A 17,243-nucleotide genomic window follows, 5' to 3' on the forward strand; every position below is an offset into this window, starting at 1 on the left:
AAAAAAAAAAAAAAAAGAAAGAAAGAAAAGAAAAGAAACAATCAGGGAGAACCTCTTTCCCTCACTCCCCTGCTCTGTTAAGAGCACTCAGAGCTCAAGAGATGAGCTGTCCTCACGGGGAAAACCTAGTAACGCTGGATCTGCAATAGGAATGCACTATGTGAACAGCAATTCACCACCCCAAATACCCGCCAGATAAAACTGGGAAAGTTATGGCTGTTTGGGGCAATCTGGAAAGAACCTCAGTGACGGTAAATAATTTTTATGTTCTTACGAGAGCAGGAACTCTGAGGAGTTTCATTTTCTTTCTTAGGTGGAAAGCAGCCACGTGAGCAGGGATTGCTTGTCAAGGTTTCAATCCTGTCACGGATCTCCAGCCTCGGAGGCGCATTTTCAGTTTCGATTCAGCTGATGGGTGGGGAGAAAGCACCCCAGGTCTTGGAAGTTAGCTGTTTCCCCTCCTCACAGACAACCTCCAGAGCAGGGCAGCAAGCAGCTGCTAGAGATTGATTTCTCCACTCAGTTGTCTCCGCTTGCGGCTTCCTCCCACCAGTGAGGAGTAAGAGAACCCCCCTGTCTCTGATGAAAGTGGGGGATGAACACTGAACCAGACCCACGCTGCTCAGCACATTTGATGGGACCAGAAACACAAACTGCAAAGGCTCAGAAAGCTTTTCAGGGACCGTCTGGCTGTGTGGGTGCGAAGACCAGGCTGTACTTGGAATCACCTGGGAAGACTTACAAAAATGGGTTCTGAGCCTCACCCCCAAAGATTCTGACTTGGTGAGTCTGGGGTGAGGCCCAAGAATCTGCCTGTGTATAGCCAGCAGTGCTGCACTTGGACCTGCATCTGGGGACCTCTGGGCCACCCTGAGTCCCTTAATTTATGAAGCAGAACCAGTCCCAGGGGGGAGAATGAATGTCTGTCACCTGGTTACATAATTTCAGGTGTCCTTAGTTTTGCTCAGCTGACTCAAGCACAGATCTCCCTCAGCATCCTCCTCTATAGCAGCACAGGGTGTGGCATGGGAGGCGAGTACGTGCCCATGCGGGCATCTACTGAGTGTGCCAGGCCTCTATCTCTATTACTTCACCTCTATCCTGTGAAGTAGATATTATCCCCATTTTACAGATGAGAAAAACTAGACTCAGAGAGGCTGAGCCATTGGTCAAGGACACACAGCTGCTGAAATGACGAGGCCAAGTTTGAACCCAGGTGGTCCCTTCTTTGGCCCATGCTTGACTACACCAGGGCACCCTCTCAGCAGTGGTCTCCTCCGGGTTCCATCTAGATGTGTATAAGAGACAGGTGGTCCCTTCTTTGGCCCATGCTTGACTACACCAGGGCACCCTCTCAGCAGTGGTCTCCTCCGGGTTCTGTTGCAGCCGAGAGCACAAGCTTCTCCCCAATCGCTGCCTTATAGCTTATTTCCAATGTTTTTTTAATTATTATTTATTTTATTTAATTTTTTTTCTAGTTTTTAGTTGACTTTTCATCATATTCAGCCCAGTGACCTCTGGTCCTCTCCTTGTCTCTTTCAGGGTTATTTAGTGTCTCATGTTTGCGTATCTTAACTGCACAGAAGAGTGCTCAGTCCTTGGGAACAACGGCCACAGGGCATTGCTTCCTTCCCCAGGGCTTGGTACCCACCAGGCACTAGCAGACAGGCAGTCTGGTCATAGCAGCTGAGTGATGAGTGAACCGCTTGGAGGCTGCGCATGTTGCCCAGACTCTTTTAGGTCTATCTCCCCGAAACGCATCTGTGAAAACACACAAAGCAACACCCTGAGGCAGCAACAGCTCCAGTCCGGGAGTCTGAGGAGCAGAGAGAAACTGAGGCGGCCACAAGAGTCCAGTGGGCAGTGAGGTAAGGCCAGGGAGATGGACCACGGCCGGTCAGCCAGGGTCTTGAAGGGCACGGTAAAGCGTAAGGATTCTGTCCTGAGAAATGAGAAGTCAGCTTTGACACGGGAGGGCCATGCTCCTGTGGTCCCCGGGTCACCAGGCTGTGCTGTCTCCTGTACTGCTAGATGCCCCTTAAGTCAGGAACCTCACACTGTTCATGGGGTAACTCCCGGGCCTGACTCTCGGTGGCGTGCAGAGGGATTTATTTATTTATTTATTTATTTACTTATTTATTTATTTATTTTTGCTGCTTTGCACCCAGGCAATGGAAGAAGGAAAGGCAACCCAGAGTGAAATTGGGATTACAATTTTACAAATGTCTGTTTCTGACGCAAGCAGCACATCATTTGTCCACATCACAATCTCTTGGAATTTATGACAAAGCCAGGTGACAGCCAGGCTGGGAATGACCTTTGTCCAAGAAGATAATGTTTTGCTGAGGAAATTAAGAGCGCAAATGAGACTGGAGAAAAAACTTAAATTGTACCTGAAAACTTCTGAAAATATTTTAGTAATGTCAACTTAAGTACAACTGACACCTGGATTGCCTAATTCCATAATTCAGGAAGCTTCCCACTCACTCCACAAAAAATTAGTTTGAATTAATTACATTTAATTATATTTGAATGCCTCAAATTAAATGATCCCAATGCTTACTGTGTTGTTCATAACATTTGCAGGCTGTGATCTGGCCTGGAAAACCCCTACCTCTGCTTGTGCACACTCACAAACATGTCAACACTGGCCCTGTTTTTCGTTGACTTTTAATATTATACAGCCCTATACTTCAGTCTACCTTTGATTTCAGCCTCTTTAATTCTTCAGCCCTGTGGAGTTTGCTAAATAAGCTCTGCCAGCTGTTATCAATACAGGCAGATTCACACACCAACTCGGGGGGGCAGGGGGTGGGCACTGACTCCATTTCCTCAAAGATAAGAAAGAAAACAGAGTAAAAGACCAGGCACAGTGGCTCATGCCTGTAATCCCAGCACTTTGGGAGGCCGAGGCCAGCAGATGACCTGAGGTCAGGAGTTCGAGACCAACCTGGCCAAGATGGCGAAACCCTATCTCTACTAAAAATACAAAAATTAGCTGGGCATAGTGGTGCACCAGTACCACCCAGCTACTCAGAAGGCTGAGGCAGGAGAATTGCTTGAACTCAGAAGTGGAGGCTGCAGTAAGCCAAGATCAGGCCACTGCACTCCAGCCTGGGTGACAGAGCGACTCCATCTCAAAAAACAGGAAAAAAAAAAATCAACCTCTAAAGACACACTAGGCTTTATGTGTCAAGGGTCTTTAGAATGAAGTTGTCCCGCCTTATCGGTAGGGGATATGTCCCAAGACCCCAAAGCCGCAGATAGTACCAAACCCCTATATACACTATGTATTTCCCTGTGCATACACGCCTACGACAGAGTTTAATTTGTAAATTAGGCGCAGTACTCTTGTGCTTTGGAGCCATTATTAAGTCAAACAAGGGTGACCTGAACAGAAGCACCGTGATCTGGCGACAGCTGATGTGACCGCCCAGGGCGCACGCCCAGTGTGGACAAACAGAGGGGTCGCGTCCCAGGCTAGATGGAGCAAGATTTTGTCATGCTACTCAGAACAGAGTGCCACTTAAAATTTAGGAGTTATTTCTGGAACTTTCCATTTGATATTTTCAAACCTCAGTGTACTGCAGGTAAATGAAAACTTGGAGAGATAAACCTCAGATAAGGGGGGAACTACTGTATTCATTCCTTCACCATGGCGCGTCTATGTCTGGGAATCTACCCTTAAAAACAATCTGGATGCAAAGAAGCCGTGAGATAGAGCACAGTCCCTTCATTTCATAAAAGAACGGAACTAACTCAAATACACAACGGAATGGGTGAGTAAAGTATTGTACTACCCTTAATGTAATATTGTGGGGCCACTGAAAAGATGCTCACATGTTGATGGAAATCTGAGAAGTGTTTCTACCTATGGCATTTTATCACATTTAAGACACTGTTGATTAGAAAACACACCACCATTTCACACACCTTTAAAGAATTAAAAAATACCCAGAATGGTTATCTAATAAGGGAGGTCTAAGTAAAGCTGGGATCCTAAAGGGCTATTTCTTTGGTGTGAGGAGAATGATTTAAGCAGCATCGTCAGGCAGAAAAAGCCAGTGTCCCAACCATGGAGCTGGATGCAGGGAGGGAACAAAACCGTCCCTGAGGACGTGCACAAGCCAGTACGCATGCTGGTCTGAGTCTGAATTTGCACTAACATATGGTCGGGAAACACCTTAAGCAAATGCTGTAACTGAATTTAAGTTGAAGGTTATGTCAGGTTGGCAGTGCCCCAGGTGACTGGCAGAAACCAATACAACCTCCAGAAAGAGCTGAATGTTAACACCACTGGCAGTGCCTGTGAAACATCAGCCACTGTACAGTGCAGGATCCAGAGATGTTACAATGTGAAGTGAGTCTCAGAATTAACCGTAAGTTAAAAAGCAGAATCAAATGGGTAGGTGGAGGATGACATCTCCGCCGAGTAGAACGACTGGAAGGAAAAAGACAGTAAAACGTTCACAGTGATTTTCTGTAGCTGGTAAGACTACAGCATCTTCTTTCTTTAAACGAGTCCACATTTTCCAGCTTTTTCTAAAGTGACCATATAAGAAAAGGAGAAATAAAACAAGGAGACACAAGTGGGAGAATGACTTTGGGTGGGGTGGTCAGGGAGGTGACCCTGAAGGAAGTGACACCTCAGCTGAGAAGGGACCAGCACAGCAGAAGCCACCTGAAAAGTCCACTGCTACATGTGTATCTAGGACAAGGGTCTGGGGCACAGGAAAGATGCCTGATATTTGTTAAATTAATACTCGAGTTAAGGAAGGAAAAAGCTGCTAAAACAGGAGCCTAACTCTCAAGGGGTCCCAGCCAGAGGCTGGCTCTTCAGGGAGCCATTCTCACCAGACTGAGCTGATAAACGGGGCAGGGACGCCTGCCTGGCCAACAGCAGGGCCCTGTGGAAAGTCTGCAGCTGCAGAGTTAGCAGAGAACCACGGCTGTGGTCTTGGGCCTGTTTCCCCATCTGTCAAATGAGGTTAGTGCTTTGCTACCTCAGCCTCTGAAGTGAGCTCCAGATGATACAGTGCTTTGAATAAACAAGCCACGTGCGAGTGTGAGAGGCTGTCATGCTCCAGGAGGTCCTAATGCCAGCCCAGCAGCACCTCCCTGTAACACTGGGACCTGTGAGCTTCAGACAAGCTGCTTTGTCTCGGGAAGGTTCCCGTGCTCTGCTGCTCAGCCCACAGGAGGTGTCACCTCAGCGCCTGCCTTCCTGCCCGCACGCACTTTCCAGGTTCACTTACCGTGTACGGGCCTGTGCTAACAGAGATAAGAGATGGGTCCCTGTCCTTGAGAAAGTCACAGGGAGTCCAGAGAGTCAGATGAGCAAACAGGATGATACCCTGTGGGACCTGAGGGAGGGGACACCCGAGCTGCTGCTGAGGCCGTCAACAGCCACCACTGGGGGGAACAGTGGAGGCACTGTAGGTTTCCTACCTTGTTTCCTTTTGCCGTCACAGTTTTGGGAGGTTATCTCCGTTTCATAGATTGGGGTCAGAAGCTGTCATCTGTCAAGGTCACAGAGCCTGGACTCGCACCTGGGCCGGGGTGACTCAAGTCTTTGCCCACGGGCACATTACCATACCGGTGTGTGTGTGCTGGCAGTGGGGGAGGCAGGGAGATGGGAAGAGCCTATTGTAGAGGTGACAGCGTGCTCTTCATTTAGAGACTGGGGCCAATGGTAGGCAGTGAGGCTGGCACAAGGCCCAGGTGGACTGTGGCTTTCTTGTGAAGAAGCTGATGTGAGCAAATCCACAAATCCGGCCGCAAGGGAAAATTTCTCTGGGCCTTCTGCACAGGTCATCCCCCTGCCCCAAGCTGGCCAGCCCCTCAGAGGACATTCAGCAAGGGCATCCCGTGTCCTGCAGCCACAGGGCCACATGGGAAACCTAACTCCTTCCAGCTTCCAGCTGCTCTGACTGGGACCATGCCCAGGTGTCACTGTCACCCTGGTCTGCTGTGGACGGTGCCAGGCAAGGGTTCACTCTCCCTGGAGACCCAGCTCAGCTCTTGCTGAGCAGTGGCCGTTGTGGGGCAGGAAGAGCCGAGCTGGGCCTGGCCGCTGGTACTGAGCGAATTCTAAGGAATTTGCAGATGGAATTACGGTTACTAACAGGCTGACCTTAAAACAGAGAGGTGATCCTGGGTTAGCTGAGTAACCCAAAGTAATCACAGGAGTCCTTAAAGCAAGGCAGGCAGAAGAGAGACTCCAGACATAAGATGGGTTTGAAGGAGGCCACAGGTCAGGAAATATGGGGGGCTGGGAATGAACCCCGAGGCCCATGGCGGGCAAGGAGACAGGAACTTCAGTCCCACAACTCGATGGAACTGCATCCTGCCAACACAGAGCGTGAATGCAGGTTCACCGCCCAGTGCCCACACCCAGATCTTCCCTTGTGACTCAAGCGGAGCACCAGCAGGGCATGTGATGCTGACTTCTGACTCTCAGTTCACAGGGGACAGTAACTGGGTGCTGCTTTGAACCGCTACATCTGTGGCAATTGGTTACCAAGGTAGTAACTCATCAATGAGCTATCGGAAGAAAGATCACCTGGGCTGCAGAGTGGAGGGAACAGGGCCTAGGTTGCTGGCGGTGAAAGGACACCAGTCCCGCTGTCGGCAGTACGCTGGCCACAGGAGCATCTCCTCTGGGACAGGAGCATCGCAGTCATGAGTAGTGTTGAATGCATTCCTTCACTCGATCATTCAGCCAATGTCTCTCAAACATATCTTAATATAAGTGCTAACTGGGTGTCTGGAGCTCAAATCTCATCAAAGGACAGAAGGCCAAACAGATGACACCCAGTGAAATGAGTCCCAGGATAGGAACAAGGTCCCCACCCCTACCCCACCTCTGACACCCAGATGCTGTGGGAGGTGAAAGAAGGGTCACTGGTCCACCAGGGGTTGAGAAGGTTACTCAGGGCTTGAAGCCCTGTCCTGGGTCTTGGTGCCCAGGAAGGAGAGAGAGGCCATGTCAGGGTAGGCCACACTCAGGGGGTAGCAGCACACTGGCTGGGCTGGTGCATGGACCATAAGGGCCCTGGCCACCAGGTGTGCCGGGATCAGCTCAGACAGGAAAGTTGGGACCGAGGATGCCAAACAGGGGAGAAAGGCTTGGGTGGAGACACATCCCAGGACTTCCCCATCCTTTAGGAATAGTGACCTTCAAACCATGTGAGCCCCTGGCCTCTGGGGCCACATGCCCCCACACACCCTGACTGGGGAATAGCGGCCCACGCCGGTGGCCTGGAGCACCACACCCACACACACCATCTGTAAGTGAATGAATTCACACTTTGGTTTGTGTACCAGCCTCGGGGACTGCTGTGCCACCAGCACCTGGCACATCGCAAACAATCCATGTTAGCTTTACAGGTAAATAAAAGGCACAAAGGCAGGTCCCTGAGAGACTGGCCGCATCAGGGAAAACAGGGAAGGAAGGGTGTCTGCCCACAACAGGATGGGGGAGGGGTCAAGGCCTGCAGGCCAAAGGAAGCCAGCTGGGGACAGATGGCATCCCTGACCCTGTGGCAAAAGCCTGGAAGCTGGCTCTGCCCTCCCTCAGAAGCTGGGCAGCAGAGCCACTGCTGCACCATGACAGGACACCTCGATACCCCCTTGGATGGAGAGGGTGCACTTGTTCTGAATGAGGAGCTCAAGGTGGGAAAATATGCTCCGAGCTTTGTTTTCGCCACAAAGCTGGCAGCAGAGGCCCTGCATTCATCTGACTACTTAGGAAATTGGGAAGGACTTCTGACTGTTCTCGCAGGGTCCAGAGGACCTGACTGCCACCAGCTCCCGGGGGGTGGGGGTGGGGGCGCTGCCGGCAGCACCTCCCCTCCACGGGCTCTGCTTTCCTAGTGTGGTCATACTACTTGCACGTCTCTAAATGAAAAGTGCAAAGTCCCATGTATTGATTCGTTCAACCCTCAAAACAATCCCGTGTGCTTTCCCAAGCCCATTTCACAGATGAAGAGGCTGGACTGGTGAGGGGGTTTTCCACTGTTACAAATTTTTAGTTGACAAATCCTTCTTGGAAGGAAAGAGTACAAAAAAGACCAATGTGTGAAACAGACAGATTGGAGCCACTCTGTTCAGGGGAGGGGCGGAGGGAGACAAGGCTCTCCACAAACCCAAGTCCCTGCAGACACATCTATGAAGTCAGCCTTCAGGGCTGAGCCTGAGGGTTGGTGAAGCTCACTCAGCTGGACTCCCTTCCCCGGGGCCACAGATTGCCTGTGGGTAAAGTGAAGTTGTGAAGAGCGCCTCGGGTCTGGGACTGCCCGCCCCACACCCTGGATGCCCTGCTCATGCCCGCCTGGGGCAGGGCTGTGAGGGTGCAGGAGGGCCACTCCGCAGAGGCCCGGACAGGTGATGCATTCCTCTGATGGCCTGTCCCACTTCAGGGCCCATGACAACATCCCACACCCACTTCAGGAAACAGGTCTAGGAGAGACCGGTGAGAGCAGGAAGGAGGGCACCCAGCGCTCTGCTGAGCAGTGGGACAGCGGGGAAGACAGGTAGAAATCCTCCAGAGTCTGCCCAGCTGGCCAGAGGGCGAAAAGGTGCTCCAAATCACAGACCCGCTGCAGCCTTGCTCTTAGACACCACCCAGGTCTGTCCCCCAACTTCATAGACCAGGAAACTGAGGACCAGAGAGAAAGAGGTGAATTTGCCTGGGTTTCTCAGCTGATGTGCGGCAGGGCCTGGACAAGAACCCAAATTTCTTGACCTCCGGTCCACTATCCTTTTCCAAAGGAAAAGGGAAACATTGTTCTGCGAGAACAACACGGAGACAGGGCCAAATAAATCAAAAATGAGGACTAGATACGTGAAGGTAGAAGCCCTGTATCTGCGACGCGATTCTCTGCTAACCTGCCGGGTGACCTTGGGCAGGAAGCAGCCCCCAACCCCGGCCTGGATCCAGTTTCCTCCCCTGCTCCCCAGGACGCTGTCCAGGGGCCAAGTGGCGTCTAACACCCTCACCAGTACCTTCCACTCTGGAGTGAGAGGGACAGGTACAAGAGCGAACACCCTTCCCAGCACCCTCCACTCTGGAGTGGGAGGGACAGGTACAAAAGCGCCGCTGCCGCCGCTGCCGCCTGGGATCTCCGCACAGTCACTTCACAGGCTGCCTGAGAAACGTCCGTTGCTCCGCCAGGCGGAGTTCTGCCCCGCGAGTCTTCATCCCAAGCAAGGGCCCCCCAACCTAGTGCACTGGGTCTACGCGCGGGCCTTTTCCTTTGAGCCGCCGCCGCCCCTGCGCCGGCCCCCACAGGTCTGTGCTCATGTATATCGCCTTGCATACCTGCACCCGCTCCCTGGCTAGCAAACTCGCGCACGCGCCGTTCCCCCAAGCCGCCCGCAGGGTGCTGGCGCCTCGCCGCGGGCGCACTAGCCTCGGGCGGACTCCCAGGGAGCAGCGGCCAGCGCGGGGAGGGGAGGATCCCGGCAGAGGGGAGAAGGATGCCAACGCCCAGGCCCCGCCCTCTCCGCCCGGCCCCGCCCCCGCAGGGCCCGCCCAGGCCAGCAGGGAGGATGTGAGCTCACTCCCGCCTCCATGTTCCTGGAGTCGCCTGAACGCGTCCGCCCGAGGTCGCGGGACGCTTGGGGAGTCAGCAGCGCGCCAGGCCCCTCCGGGCGCCACACGCATTAGGTGCCTTCTTGATGGGTACGGAATGAAGGCGGGCGGTGGCTGGACCGAGTAGCCGCCGCGCCGCTCGTGCCCGCGCACGCCACACCCCAGCGCGCTTCCGGCCGGGCCACGTGATCGCGCGCGCACGTGTTCCGGCCTCTCTGCGTCGCCGTTCGGAGCCTCCTCCTGGTCGCCCCGGCATTGGTCCACCGGGAGCCGGCTTGGGCCGGGCCCGGGAGGCAGCGGCTAGGGGAGCCGCGGAGACGCGGGCGCTGAGCGTCGCGGGGAAGTAGGCCCGGGCCGGCAAGCGGCGGCCTCCGCCATGAACCCCAGGGGCCTGTTCCAGGACTTCAACCCCAGTAAGTTCCTCATCTATACCTGCCTGCTGCTCTTCTCGGTGCTGCTGCCCCTCCGCCTGGACGGCATCATCCAGTGGAGCTACTGGGCCGTCTTTGCCCCCATATGGTTGTGGAAGCTTCTAGTCGTCGCAGGCGCCTCGGTGGGCGCGGGCGTTTGGGCCCGCAACCCTCGCTACCGTACCGAGGGAGAGGCCTGCGTGGAGTTCAAAGCCATGCTGATCGCTGTGGGCATCCACCTGCTGCTGCTCATGTTCGAAGTCCTGGTCTGTGACAGGGTGGAGAGGGGCACCCACTTCTGGCTGCTGGTCTTCATGCCTCTCTTCTTCGTGTCCCCCGTGTCTGTGGCTGCCTGCGTCTGGGGCTTTCGACACGATAGATCGCTGGAGCTGGAGATCCTGTGCTCGGTCAACATCCTGCAGTTCATCTTCATCGCCCTAAAGCTGGACAGGATTATTCACTGGCCGTGGCTGGTGGTGTTTGTGCCCCTGTGGATCCTCATGTCGTTCCTTTGCTTGGTCGTTCTCTATTACATCGTCTGGTCCCTCCTGTTCCTGCGGTCCCTGGATGTGGTTGCCGAGCAACGAAGAACGCATGTGACCATGGCCATCAGCTGGATAACGATTGTCGTGCCCCTGCTCACTTTTGAGGTCCTGCTGGTGCACAGATTGGATGGGCACAATACATTCTCCTACATCTCCATATTTGTACCCCTTTGGCTTTCCTTACTAACTTTAATGGCCACAACATTTAGGCGAAAGGGGGGCAATCATTGGTGGTTTGGCATTCGCAGAGACTTCTGTCAGTTTCTGCTTGAAATCTTCCCATTTCTACGAGAATATGGAAATATTTCCTATGATCTCCATCACGAAGATAGTGAAGATGCTGAAGAAACATCAGTTCCAGAAGCTCCGAAAATTGCTCCAATATTTGGAAAGAAGGCCAGAGTAGTTATAACCCAGAGCCCTGGGAAGTACGTTCCCCCGCCTCCCAAGTTAAATATTGATATGCCAGATTAAACTCCTAGAGAGGAGCCAGGCACACATGGACTCCACCTTGCCTTTACCTCTTGTTCATTCATCCCAAACCTGGAAATGGAAACAGGCTTCAAACACTGTCGTCTCACGCCCTGTTGAGGTCACTGCCTCATCAGTATGCATCATAGATGGAGGTGGTTTTAGTATGTGGGTGTGTGTGGTGTGTACCTGGGTAAGAGACCTGCTTGCCAGGTTCGCACTTTCAGGTGTAGCCAGGGGTAGTAAGTTGGATTGTTTTAGTAGGCCCTCAAAAGGAGTAACTACACAGCTGTTTAAAGTGCTACTGTACCTATCAAAAGTATTGTTTAAAAAGTATTTTTATACACTGCTAATCTAAAATTGTATTTCAGATTGTGCCTGTTATGACATAGTAGCAAATGTAAAGAGTTCTCTTTCCCACCACTTGTTTATAAACCTCATAGTTGATATTTTTAGTGTTCCTACTGTTAAAATACCTTCTCCTTGGGCTTCGCTGATACTGGTCTTTAATATTCTGATAGGTGAATTTTTCTAATGGAATGAACCCATGCATATATAGTATTTATATGAATATTTTAGCAGTGTAATATGTTGAATTCTAGTTCTCTGCAGTACAATGTATTATGTTAAAGTATTTTTTAAAGCTTACATGTGAAGATACGTGTCTGTCGCAGATGTCCTTAAAGACTGCATAAAACAATATGTGCCTGGTGTGGATCTTACCAAAGTACTAGGCATGAATTATAGGGATTGCAAATCCCATGGATCTTAATATTGAGGTGTTAGTAACCGAGGTCTCTGGTAGTACCTGTTAGTAGAGGAAGAGGCTGCTGCCCTTGGGAGCTTGTGACATGCTCCAGTGTGGTACCAGGCCATAAAGTGACATAGTTACTTTGTTTAGTGCCTTTGTTTAGTGCCAAGTTGTTTAGTACCTTGCATTTTTCCACACAGGTAGTAACTGGAAATAAGCAGCAAGTGGTTTGTCCATTTCTAAGAATCTTAAACTATTAGTTGGCTGTAGTGTGAAGCATTACTTGTCATTGGAAAGATGGAGAGAGTGGCCTTAACCAGAAGTGGCCAACAGAAGCAGGTATCATTTTAAGGTCCAAACTTTCATCTGTCAGCAATAGGGAAACAACAGTTCAAATTCGCTTTGTAGATGAGTACAGTGTTTCTTTTTGTTTTTCTTTTTTTTTGAGACAGAGTTTCACTCTTGTTGCCCAGGCTGGAGTGCAATGGCACAATCTCTGCTCACCACAGCCGCTGCCTCCTGGGTTCAAGCGATTCTCCTGCTTCAGCCTCCTGAGTAGCTGGGATTACTGGCATGCGCCACCACGCCTGGCTAATTTTGTATTTTTAATAGAGAGAGGGTTTCTCCATGTTGGTCAGGCTGATCCCGAACTCCTGACTTGAGGTGATCTGCCCACCTCGGCCTCCCAGAGTGCTGGGATTACAGGCAGGAGCCACTGCACCTGGCAAGTACAATGTTTCTTTAGGTGCTGGTGGTACACCAGGGAATCAGGGCAGAAGCCGGATCCTGCAAGAGTAATGTTCGTCTGAGAACAAATAAATACTTTCAAAAGGAGGTTAAAATAAAAAGGAATGTTGGTGTTATTACTGTAGAGAAGACTGGATGGAGTCCACTTTTCTTATTAGTAACTTACTAAAAATGATCTAAACTGGACTCTACACTCTTTGCCCTGACCATGAGGCAAACTTGTTGGGTTTGGAGAAAAAAACATAACCCTAAATTTACTATTTTTGCCCTATATAAAGCATTAAAATAACATGCTCTGTACACATGCTCTCAACAAAACCCAGAATGCCCGAGGGAGCTACAGCTCGGCTTAGTTGGCTGGGACTGAGCTCGCTCGCGCTCTCACACACTGGCAGTTTATACCAGCCGGCAGCCCTGAGCAGCAGTGGATGTAACTTTTTATAAGTAAGGATTCATTCATTCATTTTCTCAGTATTTCTTGAAGACCTACCCCAAGCTAAGCGTGGTGCTAGGCAGTGGGTGCGCAGTGGAGAGCAAGCGGCCCTGCCCTTGCAAAGTGTCCTGTACAGTGAGAAGTGTGAGCCGCACCCACAGAGGGAAAGAGCCCAGTGCAGCTTTTGCAAAATGCAGGGAAGGATGCTGCTAGCCTCAGGGTGACCTAGAACTTTAAGCCCATCTTTGTGTTCAGGAGCCCGGTGCCTCCCCTCCACCCCTAAAGAATATCTCAAAGACATGGATTTTCATTTCAGTAAGATTTAGAGGTGCATGGGCAGGCAGTGCTGGAGGAATTGGGAGGCAGGTTTGGGGGTTGCAGTGGGACCACTGGCCCCTCCTGGCTAGTTGCAGGCCAGGAGCTTGTTGGTACCTGGTGCAAACTCCCCAACCTGAGGAGTCCCCCACAACCCCCCAGCCCATCTTAACCTTTTCCCCCAGGCTATCTGGTATTGGAGAGCCAACGTCTGGTATGGAAAAAAGCTTTCTCAACAGGTAGGCCATCCGCTGTCATGACCATTAGGTTAAAAACAAGTGACAGGTTGTAGGAAGTTGTTTGGTCTGTGAGATTGAGAGCACTGCAGCAGTGCCTGGGGATTTACCTAACTGCCATGAAACACTGATTATCCAGCGTTCAGCATGTGTCAAGTTCTGTAACTATTTCTCCTGTGATGTACCACTCAGCTTTTGCTGCAAATCAACATCAGAAATCTCGGTGGTCTACAACTGCAGATTCCCATTCTCGGGTAGTCTGCCAGTTGGCTTCTAGGTTATGCTCCAGGCCGGGGGTCCGATCAGGTCTGCTCCACAACACATCCCGTTTTCTGGGTTCCTGGTCAAAGTAGCAGCTTACCTTGGGCCGTATTCTTTCTTATGGCAGAAGCATGAGAGGCCGAGCCCTATCCTGCAAGCACAAATAATAGCCCCTGCTCACTTTCTGTTGGCTGCAACACATGGCCATGCGTGACCTCTGTGGGGTGAGGCAGTGCATGGCCAAGGAACAAGCACAGTCCACATAGGGGGCTGTCACTCCATGACCTCAGTGGTACAAAATGGTTCTCAAGAAATCGCAAGGAATTGCTTGCAGATCATCCATGATTTGTTTCCCTTGTGCTTTACAAATACCCTGAAATTTGTTTTTATTTTTTATTTTTTTTATTTTTTTTTGAGACAGAGTCTCGCTCTGTCGCCCAGGCTGGAGTGCAGTGGCCGGATCTCAGCTCACTGCAAGCTCCGCCTCCCGGGTTTACGCCATTCTCCTGCCTCAGCCTCGCGAGTAGCTGGGACTACAGGCACCCGCCACCTCGCCCGGCTAGTTTTTTGTATTTTTTAGTAGAGACGGAGTTTCGCCGGGTTAGCCAGGATGGTCTCGATCTCCTGACCTCGTGATCCGCCCGTCTCGGCCTCCCAAAGTGCTGGGATTACAGGCTTGAGCCACCGCGCCCGGCACCCTGAAATTTTTAAAAGCTGTTTCCGTTAGAAGGGATCTGTTGAGGATTTGAGGTGTGATGAGAAAGACCCTGCATTCCAGCCCCTCGGTTAACAGTGGTGAGGCCCGAGTACTCCACACAGGACAGTTTTAGGAAAGTGCTGGAATCCAAAGCTTCTCCGGAGGGCTATGCAGGGTGCTTTGGAAAGGCTAAGCCTGGGTGCAGGGAGCCCAGCCTTTTAGGTGGAAGCAGCAGACGTTGAGGGAGGCCATCCTGCCCGGCCCTGCCAGGGCCCTGACAGTGAAGGAAGCTATTGGGATACAGGTCACTCAGCCGGGCAGGAAAGATGGGATGAAGCCCAGCAAGTTCACAGGGATCCGGGAAGTTGCATGGCTGGAAACCCCGGAAGGGCTACACCACAGGGACCATTTGCTGAGGATGCTGCAGCTGCCACGGCCACCACCACTGAGAGCATGACATCCACAAAAAGGGAGCCTCCAGCCTCACCCCTGCTGCTGTGAGTACTTCCTCAGCTGTCTGCCATGGGCTCAAGATTAAGTAGCAGAAGGGAGGATATGATCGGGCAAACCTCAGGTATGTGTTCATTCTGTAGCTTCCAGAACGTGCGAGGAGACAGCATCTGGCTCCTTAGTCTCAGAGAGGAGGAGGAGGCAGGACTCTGCCCAAACTCCCTCGATAAAAGATTTTCCCAAAAGGAAGGGTGTTCAGATGCCAAAGATGACAAAGGTCCACTACACCACTTTACTTGGCTATCTGACACAGTCTCTTCTTCCCATGCGCACGCCTCAGAAATCAGGCTCCCACCTGACATAACACAACCATGCCTCGTAACAAGACAGTGGTTTCTCCCTTCCCTAGGAGAAAAGAGGCAATGCCAAGCTGCTTTATCAACTGTTAATACTTCTTCCAGCCCTCAAACCAGGATATCTGCAGGTGTCTCTCCCTCTGGTTTGGTCATGGCTCTCTCTATTCTAGGATGTATGGGTTAAAGTCAGCTGCCACACCATGCCCTCGGAAGTGTGGTCCAAGGACCCCTGGGGTCCTCAAGGTCCTTCCTTTCCCAACCCCACGTGGTTTTCTTCAGCCAGGATACCACACTGCAACGGATGAAGCAGGAATAATACTGTTGGTCATGAGGAATCCAGCAAAGATACTGCTGATTGTTAGGTGCTTAATTGAGTTAATTAGGAAGGGATCATTTTCATTAATAATAGAGTTATGAAGCGAGGTTGTCCTATTGGAGTGAAGAAAATAATAAGGGTACTATAAACAGCTGTTAAGGAGGTGGCAATAAGAGTAATAAGGCTCAGGAAGGCGGAAGCAGCTATGAGGATTCAGCAGCCTTCTGCTAAGCCAGGCTTTAAGGGTCTGCAAAAATGCAAAACGATGCCACTGCTACTGATGATATATATTTTTTGTTTTGGAAAATCTAGGTTTAAATTTTTTTAAGTTAACATGTAATAGATGTATAGTCTTAAAATGGATGAATAAATATTTTTCAGAGTTATTGGCTTTAATTTCTAAGATGCTAAATGTTGACGTAATTCATAAACAAAAGCTCGTTGGGGTCCTCAATCATTTTCAAGAGTATGAAGGAGTCTTGTGACCAAATCATTTAGAACTGCTATCCTATATTATCATGGGGGAAAGAGAATAAATAAAAGTTTAATAAAATCTGTGCTTCAACCTTTAGCCCAACCCCTGAATAGGCTTGAGTGGTGGTGGGGGGGGCGGGGGTTGAACGATGAATTGTGGCTGAATAAAAACCTAGCATATTGGAGAAGTTAAATATCTGTAATGGGCACTTTAGTTTAAGATTATTAGTTATCAGCTTGAGCTCTATTGCTAGTAAGAGGCCTAAGGTGGTAAAACCTAGGGCTGTGAGCTTTAGGTGAAGTGGTGTAGTTGTTTGGAGGGATGAAGCAGGAATAATACTGTTGGTCATGAGGAATCCAGCAAAGATACTGCCGATTGTTAGGTGCTTAATTGAATTAATTAGGAAGGGATTATTTTCATTAATAATAGAGTTATGAAGCCAGGTTGTCCTATTAGAGAAGAAAATAATACAGTACTATAAACAGCTGTTAAGGTTTAACAGCTTAAGTGTTAACACCTTAACAGCTGTTAAGGAAGTGGCAATAAGAGTAATGAGGCTCAGGCGTTGCTCTATGATGTATTTGCGGTTTCAATGATAAGGTCTTTAGAGTAAAAGCCTGTGAGGAAAGGCGTATCTGTAGGTGCAAGGCTGCCAATAATAAGGGAAGAGGACGTGAAGGGTAAAGTCTTGAATAGTCCTATTTTTCGGATATCTTGTTCATCATTGAGGTTATGGATAATGGAGCCTGAACATATAAATAATATAGCTTTTAAAAAGGCGTGGGTGCAGATGTGAAGGAATGCTAGATGCGGCTAATTAAAACCAGCTGTGACTATCATAAGGCCCTGCTGGCTTGAGGTGGAGAATGCACCTGCGCAGGTGCTGGGCGGGGCCGGCAGCGGGCGTGGTCTTTCCGGGCCTGGGATTGGTGGAGGCTCCAGGGCTGAAGAGGCGTGGCCGGAGCCCTCCCCAGTCTCCTGCTCTCCCGAGCCTGGCGGCTCGCCGGGATGCTGAGCCCGGAGGTCACGGGACAGAAGGTGGCTGTCAGGCATTCCCCGGGCGCTAAAGGGCACATTGCTGTAAGTAGGGTGGTAATAGCCCCTAGACATAATGTAGAGGTTTAGGATTCATAGGTTATTTTCCATTAAAGGGTAGAAACGGATGAGTAGGAAAACTGCTACAGC

General features: G+C 50.7%; 1 protein-coding gene across 2 annotated transcripts; it reads left to right on the forward strand.

Moving 5' to 3' along the window:
* Positions 1 to 9,549: 9,549 nt before the first annotated feature.
* TMEM185B (transmembrane protein 185B) lies at positions 9,550 to 11,681 on the forward strand. 2 transcript variants are annotated; one of them, XM_011983429.1, is made up of 2 exons: positions 9,550 to 10,006; positions 10,184 to 11,681. In XM_011983429.1, exons 1-2 carry the CDS (start codon positions 9,972 to 9,974, stop codon positions 11,022 to 11,024), a joined length of 876 nt encoding a protein of 291 aa, XP_011838819.1. In that variant the 5' UTR covers positions 9,550 to 9,971; the 3' UTR covers positions 11,025 to 11,681. The 2 variants fall into 2 exon arrangements, with proteins under 2 accessions (XP_011838819.1, XP_011838818.1); XM_011983428.1 differs by having other exon boundaries at positions 9,550 to 11,681.
* The last annotated feature ends 5,562 nt before the right edge of the window (positions 11,682 to 17,243 follow it).

Source organism: Mandrillus leucophaeus, unplaced genomic scaffold, assembly GCF_000951045.1.
Source record: "Mandrillus leucophaeus isolate KB7577 unplaced genomic scaffold, Mleu.le_1.0 Scaffold25, whole genome shotgun sequence".
Taxonomy (NCBI): domain Eukaryota; kingdom Metazoa; phylum Chordata; class Mammalia; order Primates; family Cercopithecidae; genus Mandrillus; species Mandrillus leucophaeus.

Coding starts and splice junctions, on each gene's coding strand:
- TMEM185B (XM_011983428.1), top strand. CDS start 9,972: ATGAACCCCAGGGGCCTGTTCCAGGACTTCAACCCCAGTAAGTTCCTC.